Here is a 21164-nt window from a genome sequence, read left to right as displayed (position 1 = left end):
GTAGAAGTCGAACCTCTGGCACAAATCATCGAGCGAAAGATAGAAGACTTCATCTAGAAGTCCATCATCTTCAGGTTCGGGCTACCGCACACTATTATTACCGACAATGGACGATAATTCGACAACCGAGACTTCCGAAGTTCTATGCGAGATTTCATATCACGCACAGGCTGACCTCGGTCGGGCACCCACAGTCCAACGGTGAGGTCGAGGTAACCAACCGGACTATTCTGCATGGACTCCAGACCCGACTGAATGAAGCCAAAGATCTCTGGGTCGAGGAATTGAATTTCGTCCTATGGACGTACCAAACAACACCCCGTGTCCTGATCGGAGAATCTTCTTTCAGCTTGGCCTATGGGACGGAGACGATGATCCCGCTCGAGATCGGACTACCATCGACTAGAGTCGAGCAGTACTGCGAGCCGGACAACTCCGAATGTCGGAGAGCCGACTTAGACCTCCTGCCCGAACTCCGACGAGAGGCTCAACTCCACATGGCTTCCTACCGATAGAGAGTGGCCCGATACTAAAATGCTAAGGTTAAGCCGAAGCTTTTCAGGCCTGGAGACCTGGTCTTAAGAAAGGCAGAAGTTTCGAAGCCTCTAGATCAAGGAAAGTTGGCTCCGAACTGGGAAGACCCTACAAGATAGCGGACATCTACAGGTCGGGAGCTTACCGACTGGAGACTCTAGAAGGAAGCACCATTTTCCGAACTTGAAATGCCGACAATCTGAGGTTGTACTACCAGTAAACTCTATGTGCCCTTGTTCGGAATGCAAACTCAGCTTCAAAACTTCAGAGTCTAAATCTCAGCTCTCCAACAGTGCGTCAGCGCTCGCTAGTAGTACGAACCCCGACCCATGACTTGGGCCCAGCATTCCATTGAAAATCTGCGGCCCAATCCCCGACAACACGTCGGACTCATATGACGACCGACGTATCTACGTTGGTGGAAGGCCGATGATGGCGATAAAAAAAAAAACCCCTAAGTTGAAGCCACGCCCCTTCCGCAGCCAGCACCCGAGCAAGGTGACTGGCTAACTTGCCGACTTGGCTCCGGCCAAGAAAGACAAAAGGCCAACGCGACCAATGTCGCGTTTGCGACATACCGACCAGGTCACGATCGGTCGAAGGTTATTCGGCTTGCCACCGTTTATCGCACGTCACGATGCATACGTCTGATAAAGAACCGAGCAATGGATGACCGATTTGTCGTCAACCAAATGCGTCGGACACTATTCAACTATCGGACCCTACGAGATGATTGGGTCGAAGAACTACACCCGAAGGACGGACGACATCCGACTCGACGAACATGCCCGACTCAGGTCTGGGCAGCGGGCGCTCGACTTAAACTCTCGACTGTCGAGTCATACGATAGTCGGAAAGCCGATCTAAAATTGGAGCTCACTCCGCCTTTAACATGGCGTGCGCTACCGACTATCCCGGCTAGCTACCTGGGATCTTACCGAACATCCTAGCTAGTACGTCGGGCCTACAACTTATACGTTCGAAAGTGTTTCGGTGAGACATACAAGACACATTCCAGGATACATAAAGAAAGAGAGAAAGTTGAAAAGATTTCGATTTCATTCAAACATAAACTGGATTTACAAGATTGGGCCGAAGCCTGATTACAAGTACACTAAACAAAAGCAAAAATAAAAGATGCTCCGACTACTCGTCGGAGTCGGCTTCCTCTACCGGGAGAAGTCCGGGGACGGTCGGCGTGTCCACTCAGGCCAAAGTAGCATCGGGGGTTGGAGCCGCCTCGCCTTCGGCTATCTGGTCCGGGACGGCTTCCTCCATGGCAGTACGATCTCCCGACGACGGATCGGCCACCTCTCCCGCGGCTTGACCCTCCGACTCTGGGGGGACGACGCTGCTGAGATCGAGCTTCGGATACAGGCTCTGGACCGCTTCCTGGGCGTCCTCGTACCCCACCGGTACGAGAGAAAACTGCTCTCCAAGAGTTCCTCCCGATATTCGTCGGAGCCGCGGAAGTCCTCCACAGCCCGACCTATGGCCTCTTTCACCGACTCTGCCTCCGCCCTCGCTATGTCTGCATCGGCTTGAGCGGAGGACAGATTCTCCTCGGCCTTGGCAGATTTCTCAAGCTTTTTCGGAGCTGGTCACGTTCGCCTTTGAGTTCGCCGACGTAGTCATCCCGCTTGCGGTGCAGCCGTCGAACAGTGCGGGACTTCCACTTGGCTTCCTCGCGAGCCGACTGCAGCTCGGTCCCCGAGGCAGCCAGGGCACCGGTAAGGCGGGAGACCCTCGGTAAGGAGGGAGATCTCCTCTTCAAGCCGGGCCTCACGGTCGACCGACTGCTTCAGCTGGTCGACCATTACTGCCTTCTCGGCCTCGACGGCCATGGCCTTATCTTTTCAGGCCGCCGGAGATCATCGAACATCCGATATCCGGCCTCCAGCTCGGATATGTTGTAAATCAGCTGCAAACAACAGACCGACCGTCAGAAGACTGAACTGATAGAAACGACAACGAAAATGAAAGGTGAAGGGGAGAGACTTACCCGGATCATGGTCGGGTGAAGGAAGAAAGCATGTCGGATACCTGCTGATTCTTCATGACCTCATGATCGGCTGGAAGGATAACCGCCTGGCATAACCTCCTGGCCAAGTCATGGTTGGCCAGGGCCGACGCTCTTTCGGGAAGTGGGGCATCGGACGACGCACCGCGGTCGGCCAACCTCCTGTCGTCGCCTGGCGCCATCGGGGCCTTCCCTCGTTCAGACACCCAGGCCCTGACATCAGAAAGAGAAGGGAGGCTCGAGCCCGACTGGGTCCCTCCCGAGGCCGCAGCGATCACCGACGCAGGTTGTTCGGGCTCGCGTGTCTCTGCCCGAACCTCGCAGCCGGCTGTGCGGCCGGCACATCTTCGGTCGCTTCCTCAGCCCTCATCCCTCGAATGGGGCTGCTCCCTCGATCGATCGTTCCTCAGATGGAGCTTCTGAGGGCACCGTCGGCACTGACAGTGCGACGATCGCTCACGGTCCGACACTCGTTCGGAGCCGAGCTGCACCCCGTCGCCGCAGGCTCGCTCGATGATGCTACCTGAGGCCTCTTGGGAGGCCGCGATGGTTCGGCTCCGTGCGCCGGCCTCTTCCGCGCCGCGTGTTGCCGAACGTTGTCTTCCGTCAGCCTCACCCTCGGCGGCATGCCTGTAATTTCAACAGAGGATCAGCACCAGCAAAAAAAAAAAGAAGAAGAAGAAGAAGAAAACAGACTTAGACGAGAAACCAAGCTCAGACCGGCGTCATACAGGGCTTGCTCGGTGACGAGCTCCCTCTGCTTCGGCATCGAGATGTCCTTCAAATGGTGGAAGTCCTCTCGGTCCCCTCCTCCATCCGACTATTCTCATTCGGCTGAGTTCGGGGGTCCCCCAACGGAAGGGAACCCCCAAGGATGTGGGGAAGAAGCAAAGAAGAACTGATTCTTCCATCCATGAATCACGATGGAAGACAGTGATGAAGGAAAACCCTTTCGAGAGTTGAAAAACCACCACCCTCGGGCTTTAGGGTGGGGTCGGAGAACAAAGAAGGCTCGAAAGAGGGAAATACGAGGATTGGTCGGCAAAAGCCGACACAGCAAGGCAAAGCTGACTACCAGTCGGACCGAGTTCGGCACTAGCTGCGTCGGACAAAGTCCGTAGTAGTCCAGCACGTTCCAAAAAATCCAGAACCGAAAAGCGAAGACCGGCCCGGAGATCCTCGACGTAGAAAGCCACCTGGCCCGGGGGTGGGTTGCTAACCCAACCGTCGGTCCCAGGGGCGACAGTCGAAACTACTCCGGGATGCTGTACTGCTCCCGGAGCCGATCGACATTCGGCCCCGAAAGTGAAAAGATCTCCACCTCCGGGGTCGATCGAGAATCGTCGATCGGATTCCCCGACCGACTTCCTCGTGGGGAGGTTCTAGCCATGAGCTAAAATCGAGATCGAAGAATGAAGAAGAAGAAGGAGAAAGAAAATTCCAAGGAAGCAAAGAGAAAATGGAAAGACAAAGCGGAGGCTCCTGGAAAACTTTCTAAGGAAGGAGGCGGGGACAACTACCTGAGACAAGAGACCGCTCGGCCAGGGTCTCAGCAACAGATTTGAAAAGTAGAGTTTTGGATACAGGTGACCCTGTATATATAGTGCCCCTCGATGGCAGGATGAGAGCACGCCCAACGAGGATCTACCAGATTGTGACATGTGGCAGCATCTGGCCTTCCCTCAGTCCGACGATTCGACGCACCTGCCCCAGATCAGGCCACGTGGCCTCCATCCGCCTGAACGGATTCGGCCCAATGGCCCCCTACCACGTGGCGAAAAATCGTGGCGGTTTGTGTTCTCGAAGAGACGGCGAAAACGGCGGTTTCTGTTCCAGATGGGACGTCTGACACCAATGGGACGCCTGACACCCATAAGACATCTAGCGTCGGACCGATCATTGGTACGGTCGTCAGAGTCGGAGCATGATACGATGGATATCCACTCCTTTCGTCCGAAGCCGCCGCCCATGCGAGGACGCTGGCCAGCACGACATCCGACTCAGGAGTGGAGGGGGGGCAACTGTTGGGATATACCGATCGGTCCCTCTCACGCTGACTCACCCTCGTGCCCGCCTGACCGACGTCCGACTCTACCGACCGACCGACCGACGACTGCCGACACCGTCCGACCGAAGGTATGTCGGTCGGACAGACCTTTTTTGTTCCCAACTGGCCGAACGGCGGAGCCCAATGTCCGACTCCCGCAACGCGCTAGACTAACCGTCGGAGGGTCTCTGGGTCTTCACCCGACATCCCACAACCAAATGCCGACGTATGGTCGGTCGGCTCCCCCAAACGCCGTACGACTACTGAGGACCGCCGTCCTGACAAAGGCATGCGGCATAGCCGTCCTGGGACATTGTCCTGCCAAGGACATAGATTAATCCCAGCGATTTGATAACCCATGGCGACTTGACAGTCCGCGGCGACTCTGACAGCCTCCGACGATTTGACAACTCCCCTAGTTGTCTGCGCCATTAATGACAGCACCACGCCGCGTTCTACTATAAAACGGGGAAGGCAACAGTACTGCGAGGAGGTTTTTTCGAAGCTCCTGGACTCACTCTCTCTAGTTCTCACTCTCTCTCTCGCTGAGTTCCCTAATTTTTTTCTACTGTTGCCTAGTCTCCTCTCTGACTTGACCGTCGGAGGGTCTCCGTCGGAGGCATCTCCGGTTAGTATGGATTTCTTTTGTAGGTGCTCATTCTCGATGATCAGACGACGAGGAGATGGACCGCAATAAGATACATTATCATCAAACTCATCCTGTCTGGATGAATAACCGGTCTGAACTTTCGAAGAGAAGGGACAAGGAGACTTTACAGGGCCTGCCGCTGGTCCTACTTTCCATCCCAAGGCGTGGACGCAGTACGCCACCGAAGATAGCCTAAATAGCCTAAACGAGCCAAGTAGAATGCCTCCAACAAACTACGAGAAACCTTAAATCTCCAGTGATGACTTTCGTAGCTGAGAGTGTTTGTGCAAAAGGACAAAGAACATCATCAACTATTTTGAGCAAAAATTATCATTCTAAAGAATGGTGTATTATATTTTTTCAAATCATTCAACTCTGCTGCTCTTTCTCTACCAACCTCAGAGACATTCTCATCTTAAAGTTGGTGCATTGTTATGAGCTTTTGGATGCGTTTGTTTCGTTTGTGGTGTTCTGAACCTTCTGTTGCTGTTATGTAAAAAAAATTTATATTTTGCTCTCTGCAATAAAGCAGGATGATTTCATGCTTCTTTTTTTATTCAAAAAAAAAAAGACTTCTATGAATAACAACGACAATGGAAGTATACGGTCTCCTAGATCAATTTCCTTTGCCTTTCTATTGTTATACCATATTCTTTCCGTATAGTTTTATAATATGTAAAGATCTATTTAGAATGATCATAGTAAATCATAAATTTTGCCAAAACAGCCCAACTCCTTTTAACATATTTATATCAACTTTGATGGAGGAATGATTCAAGTGATGCCACAGATGACAGGTCATCAAGGATTTTAAGGAAACTGAGATTATACTTATTATTATTATTATTATTATTTTGAGTTAAAGTGAGATTATAATTATTGCTTTTCAGTTTAAGTTAATTTCTATGGCTGAGCAGAGGCTAAAGAATATATATATATATATATATATATATTTTTTTTTTTTTTTTTTTTTTTTTTTTTTTTGAGGTTAATGGAGGCTGAGAAAGCGGCCACCAGTCTTTTATTCAGGATGAAGAGAGAGCAGAGAAAGAGAGTACACGATTATCTACAAATGAAGCAAAAAAAAAGGACCAAACAAAGGGAACAAAAAAACCAAAGTACTCCCGCTTTCACCAAACATAGCATTTTTAATTGAGACTTCCTCTTTGCAGTGCTCCAAGCGAAGTTCCTTATCAGATGGACCACGTACCTAGGTTCCCTATCCTCTTCTCAGCTCTATAGAAATCTTGGTGAATGATCCTTGGCAAAATGGATTAACTGCAAACAACGATTTAGACAAGGTGACCTTCATTGCCGACTCTCTTCATTCTAATTACTGATGCTCTCTAGTATTTTTATGCAGGCTGGTGCACTTAGTCTAATTGAAGGCATCGAAAGTAATCCGAGCTTCAATGTCATTAAAATCCTATACTTTGTGGATGATACGTGTTGCGGCCAATCCCTCCAATCCCCTCGTCGTTTGGTCGCCGGGAACGAGCGCTTACAAAAAGAAAGTCCACACTGACCGGAGGCGGTTCCGGCGGAGACCCTCCGACGGTCAAGTCAGAGAGGCGACTGGGCAACAGTGAAATAAAGACAGAGAGCTCAATCGAGAGAGAATGAGGAAGGGCCCTACACGGTAGCAGACACTTATGGTCCGAGGGCCTACCGACTGGAGACTCTGGAAGGGAAACCCATTCTCCGGACATGGAATGCCGACAACCTGAAGTTGTATCACCAATGAACTTTGTACTTGTTCATTCAGAATACAAATCCAGTTTGAAATTGCGGAGTTTTAACTCTTCGACTGACGATCGGCGCTCACCAAGAAGGTCGGGTCCCGACGTCCCGACTCGGACTCGGTATCCGCGTGGAACCGACGGCCCGACCACCGACGACGTATCGGGCGCTCGCAAGGGCCATCTACAGCGACGGAAGTTGACACTCCTTCTACGGTCGAACTTTCGGGCCAGACAATCGGCTAACCTACCGACTGAGCCCCGACCAAAGAAAGGCGGAATGCCTACGCGACCGTCCTTGCGACTTACCGACCGAGCTACGGCCGGACGAAGGATATTTGATTTGCCACCGTCTATCGCACGATGCGATCTCAGTCGCATTCATGACTCACCGACCGAGCTACGGCCGACCGGAAGATATTCGGCTTACCACCGTATATCATGAGGCGCAGTATAAATACCCGACACAAGGGTATCGGGATCCGACTTATCGGCTTTCCCCCGACTAAATGCGCCGGACGACATTCGACTGAACGCGTCGGAAGAGACCTGACTACCAAACCTTTATCCGACGGTCGGTCGGCTTCCGACTCAACGAACGAGCCCGACACGCGGCCGGGGGAAGGATGCCCGACTTACGACCTCGACCATTGAAGGCCGAGCCAAAGTCGGGACATGTCCTACCTTCGTGGCGGCACGAGTTGCCAAATGACCGAACCGACCTATATGGGTTGGCGACTCATGTGTTCAGATGCATTCTACAACACAAGGAAAAAAATTTAAGTCTATGACTTTGACTTCATTAAAGATCAAAAGAAGCTTACAAATCGGACCGAAGCCTGGTTACAAGTGTTCTGGGAAAAACAAAAAGGATAAAAGAGAATGAGGCCACGGTCATCCTTCCGAGTCAATCTCCTCGACCGATGGAAGCTCGGGGATAACCGGCGTGTCCACCACGATCGGCACTGGGTCGACGGCCGGAACAGGATCGTCGGTCGGCGATGGACAGGCGGTCGACGTCGGATCACGAGTCGCGGCCGTCTGTTCCTGGACGACCTCTCCCGCCACGGCGACGCCTCCCGACGACGGGTCGGCCATTTCTTCCGTGGCTTGGTCCTCGACTCCCGGCGGGACGATACTGCTGAGGTCCAGCTCTGGGTACAGGGCTTGAACCGCATCCCGACCATCCTCGTACCCCACCCGGTACGATGCAAAGCCGGACTCCAACATCTCCTCTCGGTACTGGTTGGTGCCGCGAAAGTCGTCCACCACCCGACTCGCCGACGCCTTCGCCGACCTCGCTTCCGCTTCCGCCCGACCGAGAGAGTCCTTTGCCGACTCTGCCTCTGCCTTCGATATGTCAGCGTCGGCCTGGGCGATTGACAGATCCTCCTCAGCCTTGGCGAGCTTCTCCAGGCTGACCCGGAGCTGCTCGTGTTCGCCCTCGAGTTCGGCGGCGACGCCGTCACGCTCTCGCCGCAGATGGTGCACGGTCCGACCCTTTCGTTTGGCTTCTTTTCGGGCCGACTTGAGCTCGGACCCGAGATGAGAGACCTCGTCCACCAACTTCGCCTCCCGATCGGTCGACTGCTTCAGGTGGTCGACCAGCATTGCTCGGTCGGCTTCGACCGCCGTCGCCCTGTCCTTCCAAGCCGTCCGGACGTTCCCGAACCTCCGGTACCCGGCTTCAAGTTCGGACATGGTGTAGATCAGCTGCCGACGTGAGTGTTACGTCAGAAAGATAAAATAATAAAGACGCTAAAGAAAAGGGAGGCGAAGTAGAACTTACCCCGACCATGGTCGGGTAAAACGAAGACAGCATCTCGGTCACTTGCCGAGACCTCAGCACCTCCACGTCGGCTGGGAGGAGGATCCCCTGGCACAGCCTCCTGACCAGGTTGTGGTCGGCCAGCGCCGACGCTCCTTCGGAGAACTGAGCGCTGGGCGGCACAGTGCGACTCTCCGACCTTGTGTCGTCTGCGGGGTCCATCGGGGCTTTCCCCCGATCGGCCACCCCAACCAGCGGATCCGGTAAGGAGGGGATGCTCGAGTTTGATGCGGCACCCCCGTTGCGGCTGCAGATGCCGTCGGATGGTGTTCGGGTTCCCGAACGTCATCCGGCGCCACACCCGCCGGCGAAGCCGCCGATGTCCCTTCAGCCGCTTCCTCCGCCGGCCTCTCCTCCGGTTGCACCGTCGGAGCCGCGAGTGCTATCACCGGCTCCGACTGGTCGGTCGCCGATGCCTCGACGGTCGGCGCCGCTGTGGAAGGTTTCTTCGGCGGACGCGAAGGTCCGGCCCCCGATGCCGGCCTCTTCCTCACCGCGTACTGTCGGATTTCGGCGTCGGTCGGCCTCATCCTCGGAGGTGTCCCTGCGATACCGACAGAAATATTAATATAAGAACAAGAACGAAGGCCAAATGAAAAGACAACCGATGGATCGGGCGATACCTAGACGGGGGACCAAGCTCAGGCCAGCGTCATAGAGGGCTTGTTCGGTAACAAGCTCCCTCTGCTTCGGGACCGACATGTCTTTGAGTCGGTGGAAGTCCTCCCGGTCTCCGCCTCCACCCGGCTGTTCTCGTTCGCCTCGGTTCGGGGCACGCCCCAGCGAGAAGGGAAGCCCCAGGGAGAGGAAGATGAAACAAAGAAAAACTGGTTCTTCCACCCGTGGATGGACGATGGAAGACCAGTGATGAAGGAAAGACCTTTTCGGGGGTTGAAGAGCCACCACCCTCGGGCCTTAGAGTGGGGTCGGAGGACAAAAAATAACCGGAAGAGAGAGATACGAGGGTTGGTCGGCAGAAGCTGACACAACAAGACGAAGCTGATTATTAGTCGGACAGAGTTCGGTGCCAGTTGCGCCGGACAAAGTCCGTAATAATCCAGCAGATTCCGAACAAACTCCAGAATCGGAAGCCGAAGACCCGCGCGAAGATCTTCGACGTACAGCGCCACCTGGCCCGGCGGAGGGTTGTTAACCTGACCGCCGACCCCTGGGGCGGAAAGTTGGAACTGCTCTGGGATACGATACTGATCCCGGAGCCGATCAACGTTCGACCCCGAAAGTGAGGAAACCTCAACTTCCGGAGTCGACCGAGGGTCATCGGTCGGATTTCCCGACCGAGCCCCCTGAGATGAGTTTCCGACCATCGCACCAGAACTAAGAGAAAGGCGAGGCCGAAGAAGAAGAAGAAAGAAAAGAAGATTTAAAGGGAAACTACGGCCGAAGGGAAGAATCACGAACCCCAGGCGGACCCTTGCGAGAGTGGGAGAAGGAGCAGCCGCTGGCGACGACGGAGGAATCACTTGGGCAGAGTCTCTGCAGCAAATCGTCCAAGATAGGGCTTCAAGCGCAAGTGGTCCTATATATATAGGGCCGTTCGACGGCCGAGATGCCCCTGCGCCGACCGAGATCCCCCGGATGGGCGATGCGTGGTGGCATCCGGGCCCTCCCTTCGGTCTGATGGTTCAGCGCGCCCATCCCGGGAAGGCCGCACCGCCTTCATTTAATGCGGAGGACGCCGGCCCAACCACCTCCGACACGTGGCGAAAGGGCCGCAGTTCTAAGTTAAATCGCCCGCGGCGATTCGCGTTCCCAATGGGACGCCTGACAGCGCCCCGCGCTCCCAGAACCGACGCGGGGCGGCGATTTGCGTTCCCCAAAAGGTGCCGGACACCCGATCGCCTGACACCAAATCGTCCGGCACCCGATCGCTGACACCAAATCGTCCGGCACTCGATCGTCTGACACCAACGTAACACCTGACGCCAGCAAATCGCTCGGCATTCATGAGACGCCTGACATCGTATCAACTCGCGGTACGGTCGGAATTTGGCATACGGTGAATCCACTCCTTTTCGCCCGGCGTTGCTGCCCAAACAGAGGCATCGGCCAGCACACCGTCCGACTCAGGAGTGGAGGGGGGCAACTGTTGGGGAATACCGACCGACTCCGCTCACGACGGCTTATGGTCGGTCATATCCGACCGACCGACCGACCGACCGACCGATCGATCGCCGGATGCCATTACCGACTGAGGGTATGTCGGTCGGGGGGACCTTTTCTACTCTCCCGACTGCACCAGAGAGTCCGATGGCCGACTCTAGCAACATGCCCGACTGACCGTCGGAGGGCCCTGAATCTCCACCCGACGCCACACAGCTGGCTACCGGCCTAGGGTCGGTCGACTCCTCCGATCGCCGTACAGCTGCCAGAGACTGTCAGCCCTGACAGCAGCACGCGGCACCGCCGCCTAAGGGCATTATCCCACCTAGGGCATTGTCAACCCTAGCGATTTGACAGCCCCACGACGATGTGACACTTTCACGGTGACTCTGACAGTCTACGGCGAGTTGACAATTCCTCAATTGTCTGCGCCATTAATGACGGTGCCATACTACGCTCCACTATATATATCGGGGAAGGCTACAGTGCTAGGGGCCCTTCGAAACAACAGGCTTGCTCCCTTCCTCATGCTCTTTCGATTGAGCTCTCTGTCTTCATTTCACTGTTGCCCAGTCACCTCTCTGACTTGACTGTCGGAGGGTCCCCGCCGGAGCCGCCTTCGATCAGTGTGGACTTTTTTTTTGCAGATGCTCGTTCCCGACGATCAGACGACGAGAGGATTGGCCGCAACGATACGTTTTCATTTTTTCCGAAAAGAGATAATTTTGCAGCAACCGTGGCAAATTTCCTTGCTTTTGAAAAGGCTTCGGAGTGAAAGTTCAGTTTCCAAAAAGAGCATGATTCTTTGCATGGATATGGAGGATGAGGAAGCATCAACCTTTGCCATTACGATGAACTGTAAGAAAGGGTTTTTTTCTTTACTTATCTGGGTATGCCCTTTTATGGTAAGAAGATGATCCGAAGCACTGCTGGTTGCCATTGTTGGAAAAAACTCAGCTCAAGACCGGTGATGTGGAAAGGGAAACTTCTTCTTGGGGTGGTAGGTTTACCTTATCTCTACAACATTATCTTCAAGCTTCTCGTATAGTTGCCGATAAAATTGATCAGATGAGACGACCTTTTTTTTTTTTTTGGGAAAGGGAAAGAAAGTATTAGTGGATTTAATTGCGTAGTAAATTGGGACGGGGTTTGTTGTTCTAAAGTGGATTTCATTATCTCATTGCACTATGCTCCATCCACTTAGCTCACTCCACTCCAGCAAATTTTTAAAAAAAGTTTGGTTTTTTTGGTCTTTAGGCCTTGTAAACTCAAGACAAAGTCAACACCTCCCCTAACAATGTCTGCTCTTTTGTGGTTTCTAACAGGTTCAAGGACTCGGCATTATGGGTCATGATCTTTTGGGATGACCAATCACTGTTAAATCTTCTCTTATTTGGGCTCCTATTTCCCTGAGGCTTAGTCAATTAGAGAAGTGTTGGGGGTAATATATTATCCATGCCGGTGAGGATCTTACTTCGGATCTATTAGATTTCCACTCTTCAAGCTTGCCACTATAATATCGATCGGAGGTGAATGAATATAATCCCAGTAGTAGATATATATATCATCCAATAATTATGAAAATAGCTACGTCGAAGGAAGTCATCCAGTGCATAATGGAGCAGTGGATCTCACTTTAGATCTCATCGATCCTCATCCTCTGACTGACCCTTTTGAATAAAGCTTCATGGTGGAGAACCTAGCCGATCCTAACTTCAACTGCCAACCCTCTTTTTGGCCGCCAATCCTTCTTTTGGCCGTTGATCCTAACTTCAGCCACTAAGCTTGGCTTTGGTGTCGATTTTAGCTTCGAGCATAAATCCTTAGCCATCGAAATCAGGATGATATCTGGACATCGAACACCAATCCTATAAAAGTCTTAAGTCTAGCATCATCTTCGACCAAAGGATCCCTTGTCGATCCTCGCCCTTAGTTGCATGCTACATTCTCTTCAGCATTTGCTGGCTGTTATATTTGAAAAGATTGACCTCCATATAGTCCCATCAAGTCACATCACTCCACCAAGTCTCTCTAATGACTAGTGCGTGCCAGATGAAGTTCTATCAAATCAAGTCATCCCTGAGAGTGGCTAACTATGCATCGGATAAGGTGATGTCCGCCACCAAAATCAAAATCGGGAGGAATTGTTGCTTGGGCCATGTCCTGGTAAACCACTTAAATCTCACGGTGGATAACACGCCATAGTAACCCTTGTATTTCACAAATTGGAAAATTATGAGTGGTACGGATGAAATAATCTCCCATTACTTTTCCCCCTTATGGCTCTTGTCTCCCTATAAACAGAGATAAAAAAAGGGATCATCTAGGTACGCACATAAGTGCGCTCTCTATCTTTCTGGCTTTTCTTCTCATCTGTTGTGTTTTTCTGACTTGATCGTTGTAGGATTTACACCAGAATCAACTCTGATCGAATCTTGTTTTACATATCTTGTCACATCAGCCGTTTCCGACCATCCGCACCCACTCCAACTGGAGTCAGGAATCTCCCGCAACAAGAAGCATAGACGATTGCTAGGGGGAAGGGTTATCCAATTGTTGTGGCCGAGTGTGACCACCAAGCTCTTGTCCAGTTAGTTCATCCTCCGAGGGAGGATCCTGGACATCTTCCAAGTCATCCATAACAATCGGATATTCATGCACCAAATACTGCTATCATAGCACATACAATCGATGAGGGCAACCAGAAAACAGATTACCTTGCTAACATGGGGTAGCTTTTATCGGTGATCTTCCTTTTTTTCTATTTTTTGTTTGTTTGCTTTGAGGAGGACCGATGATCAAATGTTACTGACTAATAATTTTCTTCCTAAGGTTGTTATGAGATCGCAGGCTTATGCAGGTTCACATTTCATGGCAAATGAGAATCTTTCCTATGCATTAAGAGTTTTGTATACCACGTACACGAGCAAACTCATTTTTCAGTGGAAAGTACAAAAAAAAGAAGAAGAAGATCAACATGCAATGTTGATAAGCTCGGGCTGTGCAGTATGTGGAGATCAGATGGAAACAATTAATGTCCCATATCATTCTGAGATGCCCTGTCACCTGCAGGATTTTTACGGCTCTTAAATCTCAGTTGAAATTGACTGGTTGGCCATCTAGCTTGCAAGAACTTTGGACTTATTGGAAACAAAGAAAATTCCAACCTCCAATCTGAAAGGCAGGCAAGCAGTTAATTGCAGGTGTATGTTGGGAGATTTGGAAAGAAAGAAATTAACTGGAGGATCTTCCTCATTTAGTCAGGTTCTGTTTGCTCACCATTACATAGAGTTCTTCAGACTTTCAATATCTGGAAATATCTCTGTTCTTCGAGATCCATAGACAGTCATTCTCTTCTATGGAACAGATTAGCTCCGTTAGTTCGCTCCCCAGATCCACATCCATTGCACTTATCTTCCCTCCGGCTGACTAAGGCTTCTATGGTTCTCTCATGAGGAGAGGTGGATGTTGAGAGGGAGAGGCCCGATTGCTTGAGCAGAGTGCTCTCTGTTCTCTGAACAATCTATGTTCCGTATTCTTTCTGTACTTGTGCTGTAAGTTTCTCCAGAGGCTTACAGTGATATGTTCTTGTAACTATCTTCCATTGTAAATACTCCCTTAATAAAATACAGAAGGCATCTTTGCCTCCTTCTACCCTCCAAAAAGATAAAAACATGAACAGAACATTTTATACTTAATTACATTCAGGTTACCTGTCCTTCTACATAACAAAATTACCGGTACACCAAACACATTATCCTATGTATTTTATCTTAAAAAAGCATGAAGATGGAGACCCTGATCAATATGAAGGGTTATGGTGGTTCTATAGTTGGCAACCGTTTTCTCATCACTAAGCTTGAATACAAAGAAGCGGAGGAGGACAGCTGCAAATATCTTCATCTGTCTGTAAGCGAACTCTTTTCCCAAACAAATTCTTGGACCAGCCTGCATATAAACCACAATTTCATAAGTTATTTATGACAATCAAGATCTTTGACATGCCATCTGCAACTCGATTAATTAATTCAAATACAACTAATAAATCAAAATCTTCATTCACAGACTTTCTCAGGCATATTTAATTATTTATTCCTTGGACCATCTGTTGGACGAATGAAAATTATTAAAACATGAAGCAGTCTAGTTGCCAATCAAATGACGAAAATGAAGGGGTGGAGAACTGTTGTTACCCACATGACTCAAGGAAGAATGAAATTTCTGCATTACCCGCTTGTTTTCTTACCTGGAAGGCTGTGAACTTATAAGGACTTTCAGCTTGGAAAATTCCATTATCGTCGAGCCACCTTTCTGGTCGAAAACACTCAGCATCCTTACCCCATAAGTATTCCATTCTACCCATTGCATAAGGTTGATAAAACACGATGTCCCCTTTCCTCACATTAAAGCCATTAGGAAGAATGTCATCTGAAAAGCAAACCTTGTTATCCTGCAAGAAAAGGGAGAATTAAGAGGAATGACTGTCATTTTTCGGCATTATGATGACCAAATCGGTATATAACTAAGGTTTTGATGGATAAAGTTAATTTATACTTTTGACTTACTAAGGGAACGGCAGGATATAGTCTTAATGTTTCTGAGAGTGCAGCATGAAGGTAGTGCATCTTGTTAAGAGATTCATCAGTGATACTTTTGGCGAAATCATCGAAGGTTGCATCTTCCTTAGCTTCAGTTACTTCCTTGACTTCTTGAGATATCTTTTCTTGAATTGAAGGATTTTTGCAAAGCATATAGAAGAACCAAGATAGAGTGCCTGCTGTGGTGTCTTTACCAGCGATCAGAAAATTCAGTACTATGTCTCTTAAATACTGATGGGTCATATTTTGCGGATCCTTCTTGCTCTCCTCCAAAAACCTTGATAGGATATCTTCTTTTTTCACCTATAATTGAAAGAGGTCAACATTAGCTTCTATGAGTTCCTACCAAAACAATATTAGTCCAGTATCCACTTACTAAATCATTTCTTCCATTCGAAGATTGTTCAACTCGCTTATCGATCAACTTGTATGTGAAATCATTAACCACTTTGATTCGTTCCTTGAGTATCGCTTCAGAACCTACATTCAAAAGCTTCATGATCTTCCAAAAGACATTAACCACACGTCGCATGATCAACTCACTCGAATCATCAAATGCATTTGTAAATATGCTTCCATCATAAGAATCTTGCAAGCAGTCGAGATCCATTCCAAACCCAACTTTAAATATGGAGTCCATCGTTGACTTCATGAACAAATCCTGTAGATATATTGAAATCATGAGCACTTTTTTTGGGGGGATGTTAACCTCCTTCTGTCTCATCAGAAAGAAATCATAAGCACTTTTAAACTAAGGTCTTTTATTTCTTTGGCTTGGTTATATAGAAGAAGCAAAATGTGAAAGATTCATGAAATGCAACGGAGTTGAAACTTACTTGAATATCCAATTTTTTGTTAGCGATCACACTTTTAGAAATTATATGAGCAAGCTTTCCAGCATTACTTTTGAAAATGGCACCACTAGAGTCTCTTAAAACTTTTGTTGAGAATTCATAGCTTGCAAGCTTTCGTTGGTGGCGCCATTTATCACCATCTACCACAAAGATTCCATCTCCAAATAGATCTTGTCCAGTTTGATAGCTAAACGATCCCTGTGATGACTTACCACATCATTATCATGTACATTTCAATTTGGTCAAATAATCTCTTTATGAATAAAATCTTAATTAATGAAAAGATCTACAATTCATCTGATATAATTTGGACTATGTCCTAGATGAGCAGCATTTTAAGTTGGAACATGACGTAGAATCAAGAAAATATGTATGATGTCACTGATAAGCTCCTTGCAAGTAAATATTGTACAATTGTTGGACTATAAAATATAATATTGGTTACCAAGTGTAAAAAATGTAGTGCCCTGGACAAGTATTAATTAATCTTATATTATTTTGAGTTTGATCTGGAAAATTGTGGTGTTTATATTATCCCTGTGGTCTGGATAGAAGTGGCCATAAAGGTTAGCTGGAAATTCTCTCTCAAAGCAGCATTGAATGTATGACTCATTGATTCCAATGGTTAACTCATATTGTTGAAGCCTTATGTGGTTCTTTTGATGGTGGCAGTTAACCAAAGTATTGCCTGAAAAATGTTACAGATCTCTTTGGCATGTAAGATAAATTCTAAGATATACTATATATATGCAATAACATAGTTTGGCAGGGACACATCACCTAATCACTCACTCAAAAAGACAAGTTACCTAATCACTTGAAAAAAAGATAATCATCTCTCTTAATTACTTGGAGGAATATGAACATAAAAATAGTTCTTAAGATAAATTTGAAAATGAAGCACATATATAATAAGACCAAGAAGTTTGTCGGAACCTGATTGCTATCATACCTCAATCATTTAATGAAAAGTCTAAGCCACTTTAGCACCAATATTATTCATACACTCTTTGTTTTTTTTTTCCCAATCAAATCATCTAAACTGACCACTCTGGAGTTAGATCGAGAATTAGGCCAAAAGTAGGTTTCATGGGAAAAGCTCCTTAGGAAGTAGAATAATGCCCCATTTAGGAATGCTTTTGGAGGGCCCTCTTGGTCCTCCAGAAACACTTTTGAGCCATTTTGTGATGTTTGGTAAAAAAAATTTTAAGTCCTTTTTGGTTCCCTAAAAAGCTGAAAACATCTACTGAGAAGCTCTACTCCTTGAAAGCTCTACTTAGCTGATGTTGAGAAGCTATTTTTTATTTAATAAAATTTTCATAATGACCAAAATACCTATGCTAACATAATATAATATAATATTAAATTATTACATCATAATGTATAATTATAATAAAATAATAATATATAACTTTGTGATATCATATCATATCATATTATTATACTATTTATATTACATTATATTGCAATATTATATTGCACTCATTACATTATAATAATATTCTACTATGTAATAATATCTCAATATGTAATTTCTAATATATATTATGTCATATCATAATATATTATATTATTATAATCCAATATGTTATATGATAATAATATTATAGTATATAATATACCATTTCATATCATATTATTATACTATATTGCATAATATATTTTATTATTATAATGATATCATATGGGGCAGACTTGAGTAAGGTTGATCGAATTTGAACTTAGATATGATCATATCAAAATTGGATAATAGAGGTCCTACATCAATGATCCAAGCATTGAATATGATTTATTACCTCAAAACTGCTTGCACATAAAAAATCATATGATTTAGAGACTCTGGTCTATGCATCATTCAAGTAATCAAAAAATATATCTAATTTAATTTTATTTAGAATGTTTAAATTTTGACTACTTGATGCGTAGACTAGAGGTTTCCAAATCATATGATTTTTGGTGTATAAGCAGTTTTGAGCTTGTAGATTACATCCAACGGCTTGAATTATCAATGTAGGACCTCCATTCTAGATTTTTGATCTGACTTGATCTGAATCCAAATCTCATCGATCTTATTCTAATCTGGCTCATATTATATAATGTTATGATATTATAATATTATGATACCTTATATTACAATATCATACTTATTATATTATATTATAATATATAAATATATAATAATATTTAATATTATATTATACTATATTATGTAATATTTTTTATAGTCATTTTGTCATTATAAAAATATTTTCTTAGTTTGATTACCAAATAGACCTACAAATTTCATAATATTTAGAGGTGTACCTACCAAACCGCAAGTAACTTTTTATTAGAAGCTCCAATGATCGAAGTTCTACTTCCATAAACTCCATTATCAATAGCAATCCCAAAGCATGGTCCAGATTAACTCTTAAGTCAATACTCCAGCCTTTGATGAGCTCAGCCGGACCGATCGCCCTCTTTGTCAAATCATGTGCAGATGATACATGTTTGAATGACCTGTCGTCACGTACATAATATTTAAAGAAATCCACCGACAGCTTGCCTAGTTGCCTCATTGATCTTATCGGTCCTTATTTTAATGCTTTTTTCTTTACCTTTTAAGATTGTATATTCTCTACCTTTAAATTTTAATGTTTGTCCCATTTGGCTGAAATGTTTTTGAAAGTTCCTGGATTTGACGATGGCCATTCTATTTGTAGATGCGTGTAAGTGTGTACAAATAAAGCAAAATGTGTATTAGATTATGGCAAAGTTCCGTATGAGGGATTGGGGGATCGATCCTTAATGAAATGTAGCCAGGAACTAATTTTGAAATAGTAACTAAACCGAGTGCCAATAGTCAATTTGCCAGATTCTTTGGAGTTTAGGTAAGAGTACTAATTTTTATTTTTAATTTTTGTTTCTGAGGAAGTGCTAAGTCACTAACATTAAATTGAGTGAGATCCCAATTATATGTTCTTAGTTGAACTTTAGTCATAGATGAACCTAACCCTAGCCCAATTTGGAGAACAAATCAAAATGCTTTTATAAAAATGGACAGTTTTCGATTTTTCTTTTTGAGGAAATACAGTTTTTTAAATGTTGTTCAGATTTGTAGAACTACAAATGACACCAGACATGCATCTATTTTGCAACTGAGGTTGTTTAGAATTTTCACTTTCATTGGAAAAGCTAATGATATAGATGTAAGTACCTATATGATTCACAGAGAGAGCAGCATCTACTGATATTGTCTAGGTCAAATACTTAAATAAGATCAAACCAAGAAACTCCTTCTACATGGAGGAGGGGTGCAATCATTCGTATTACTAGAAAAAAAAGGTGCCGTAAACATGGACACATAAACCTCCGAGGCTTGAAACACTAGGATCTTCATTTTTTGTACACCATTATCTAGCTTCCATTACCTTAATTAAGCTGGTCTGTCTGTGGCCAATCAATTCTTCCAAAAATAAATATATTACTAGAGACACGCACCTTGCCATAGTTTGGGAAGTTGGTCTTGAGGATGTACTCAACGACCGTTGGATCCGAGGTGTAGATCTGCTGGCGGAAAGGGGCAAGGAGCTTGAAGGTCTTGTACTTGCGAGAAAGCTCGGTGTGGTAGTCATGGAGCCTACGGAAGTTAAGGAACTGATGGAAGATGGTGCCTGCGACCGGAGGGTATCTCTTCTTATGGTTGCCGCCTCTATGGAAGATTCTCAAGACACAATACAGTGCGAGCAGCCCGAGGGCACTTGTGGCAGAGAGAGATACAAGATCGGCAGAGAAATCCATGGCTCTTCTAAAGGGCAGTGAAGAGAGGACGGATTGGATGGTTGCTGGCAACCGAGTGGGATGCATGTCCTAAGCGAAGGGCATCTTTTTTGGCACCCGAGTTCCCAGATTTTGTAATGGAACTCGGAAACTATGAGGCTCTTTCCTTCTCGCCTTCGATGGCGTCGCGCACAATAATTACACGGCATCGATTACGCGGTAGCGCAACATGTGGCGTGGACTTTACTTTAGTGGTATTCTTTTTTTTATTATTATTATTGTTAGTGGTATTCTTTGACAGCACGGATCAGTGCCGCGCACGTTACGGTGCATCTATCGATGGCCGACATCATAGGGTTGACGGTACGTGGCATATATCGCACGGCTGTGCTCATGCCATCCATTCTGCCGACACTGTAGTCTACAGTATTAGGGTATCCGTCCTTATCGTTTAATCATCTATTTTGATCACATCAGACTAAGTTTCCGTTTATATTGAGCGACTCTTCCAATACTTTATCTCCAGCCCTTTTTGGATGCATTATTTTATTTTCTATTAAAAATTTACTTTTATTTTTTTATTGTCTGATAAGACCGACCGATCATATCCATTGGATATAAATATATCTAATAAAATTAAAAAATAAAATATTAAATAAAATTATTAAAATATATGCTAAATCAGTCTACAGTACTTCTGTTGAGTGCTCTGCCAGACAGGAGCCAGTCAGCGATCTTATTTGTTTTCTAGTAGATGTGGTTTTGCCGTGAAAGTTTACATTAAAATGCGTAAGGTATAACAACCTACATAAGACAGCCTCCCAAACAAGGGAATCAAAAGGAACCAACTCCCATACAAAATGGGAGAAAGACAGATGTACAAAAGAAAAGAAGATTACATCTTTACAGAACAAAAGAGAATATACATAAGAAATAATGAGATGCAAAGATCACAAAAAAAGAAAACATAAAAATATTGACAAGGCAGTTGCAGCATATGGCAGCCTCCTAAAAG

General features: G+C 46.4%; 1 protein-coding gene and 1 long non-coding RNA gene across 2 annotated transcripts; both read right to left on the bottom strand.

Moving 5' to 3' along the window:
• Nucleotides 1-13960: 13960 nt before the first annotated feature.
• On the bottom strand, nucleotides 13961-14357 carry LOC140852453 (uncharacterized). The gene is made up of 2 exons (XR_012135300.1): nucleotides 14218-14357; nucleotides 13961-14112 (listed from the first exon to the last, which is right to left on the bottom strand). It is a non-coding gene; the product is annotated as an uncharacterized lncRNA (long non-coding RNA).
• Nucleotides 14358-14521: 164 nt separating this feature from the next.
• On the bottom strand, nucleotides 14522-20345 carry LOC105054167 (cytochrome P450 704C1). The gene is made up of 6 exons (XM_010935614.4): nucleotides 19871-20345; nucleotides 16373-16588; nucleotides 15913-16197; nucleotides 15504-15839; nucleotides 15185-15388; nucleotides 14522-14886 (listed from the first exon to the last, which is right to left on the bottom strand). The coding sequence occupies exons 1-6, from the start codon at nucleotides 20234-20236 to the stop codon at nucleotides 14707-14709; spliced, it is 1587 nt and encodes a 528-aa protein (XP_010933916.1). The 5' UTR covers nucleotides 20237-20345; the 3' UTR covers nucleotides 14522-14706.
• Between the last annotated feature and the right edge of the window lie 819 nt (nucleotides 20346-21164).

This window comes from Elaeis guineensis, chromosome 11 (assembly GCF_000442705.2).
Source record: "Elaeis guineensis isolate ETL-2024a chromosome 11, EG11, whole genome shotgun sequence".
NCBI classification, from domain to species: Eukaryota; Viridiplantae; Streptophyta; class Magnoliopsida; order Arecales; family Arecaceae; genus Elaeis; species Elaeis guineensis.
This window is presented reverse-complemented; position numbering and strand designations above follow the sequence as displayed.

What these genes read in the sequence shown, in the direction of transcription:
- LOC105054167 (XM_010935614.4), bottom strand. Translation starts at nt 20,236, where the DNA reads ATGCATCCCACTCGGTTGCCAGCAACCATCCAATCCGTCCTCTCTTCA. An exon ending in ACAAAAAATTGGATATTCAA is followed by an intron (nt 16,198 to 16,372) that starts GTAAGTTTCAAC and finishes ATATATCTACAG; the next exon opens with GATTTGTTCATGAAGTCAAC. An exon ending in TATATCCTGCCGTTCCCTTA is followed by an intron (nt 15,389 to 15,503) that starts GTAAGTCAAAAG and finishes CTTTTCTTGCAG; the next exon opens with GATAACAAGGTTTGCTTTTC.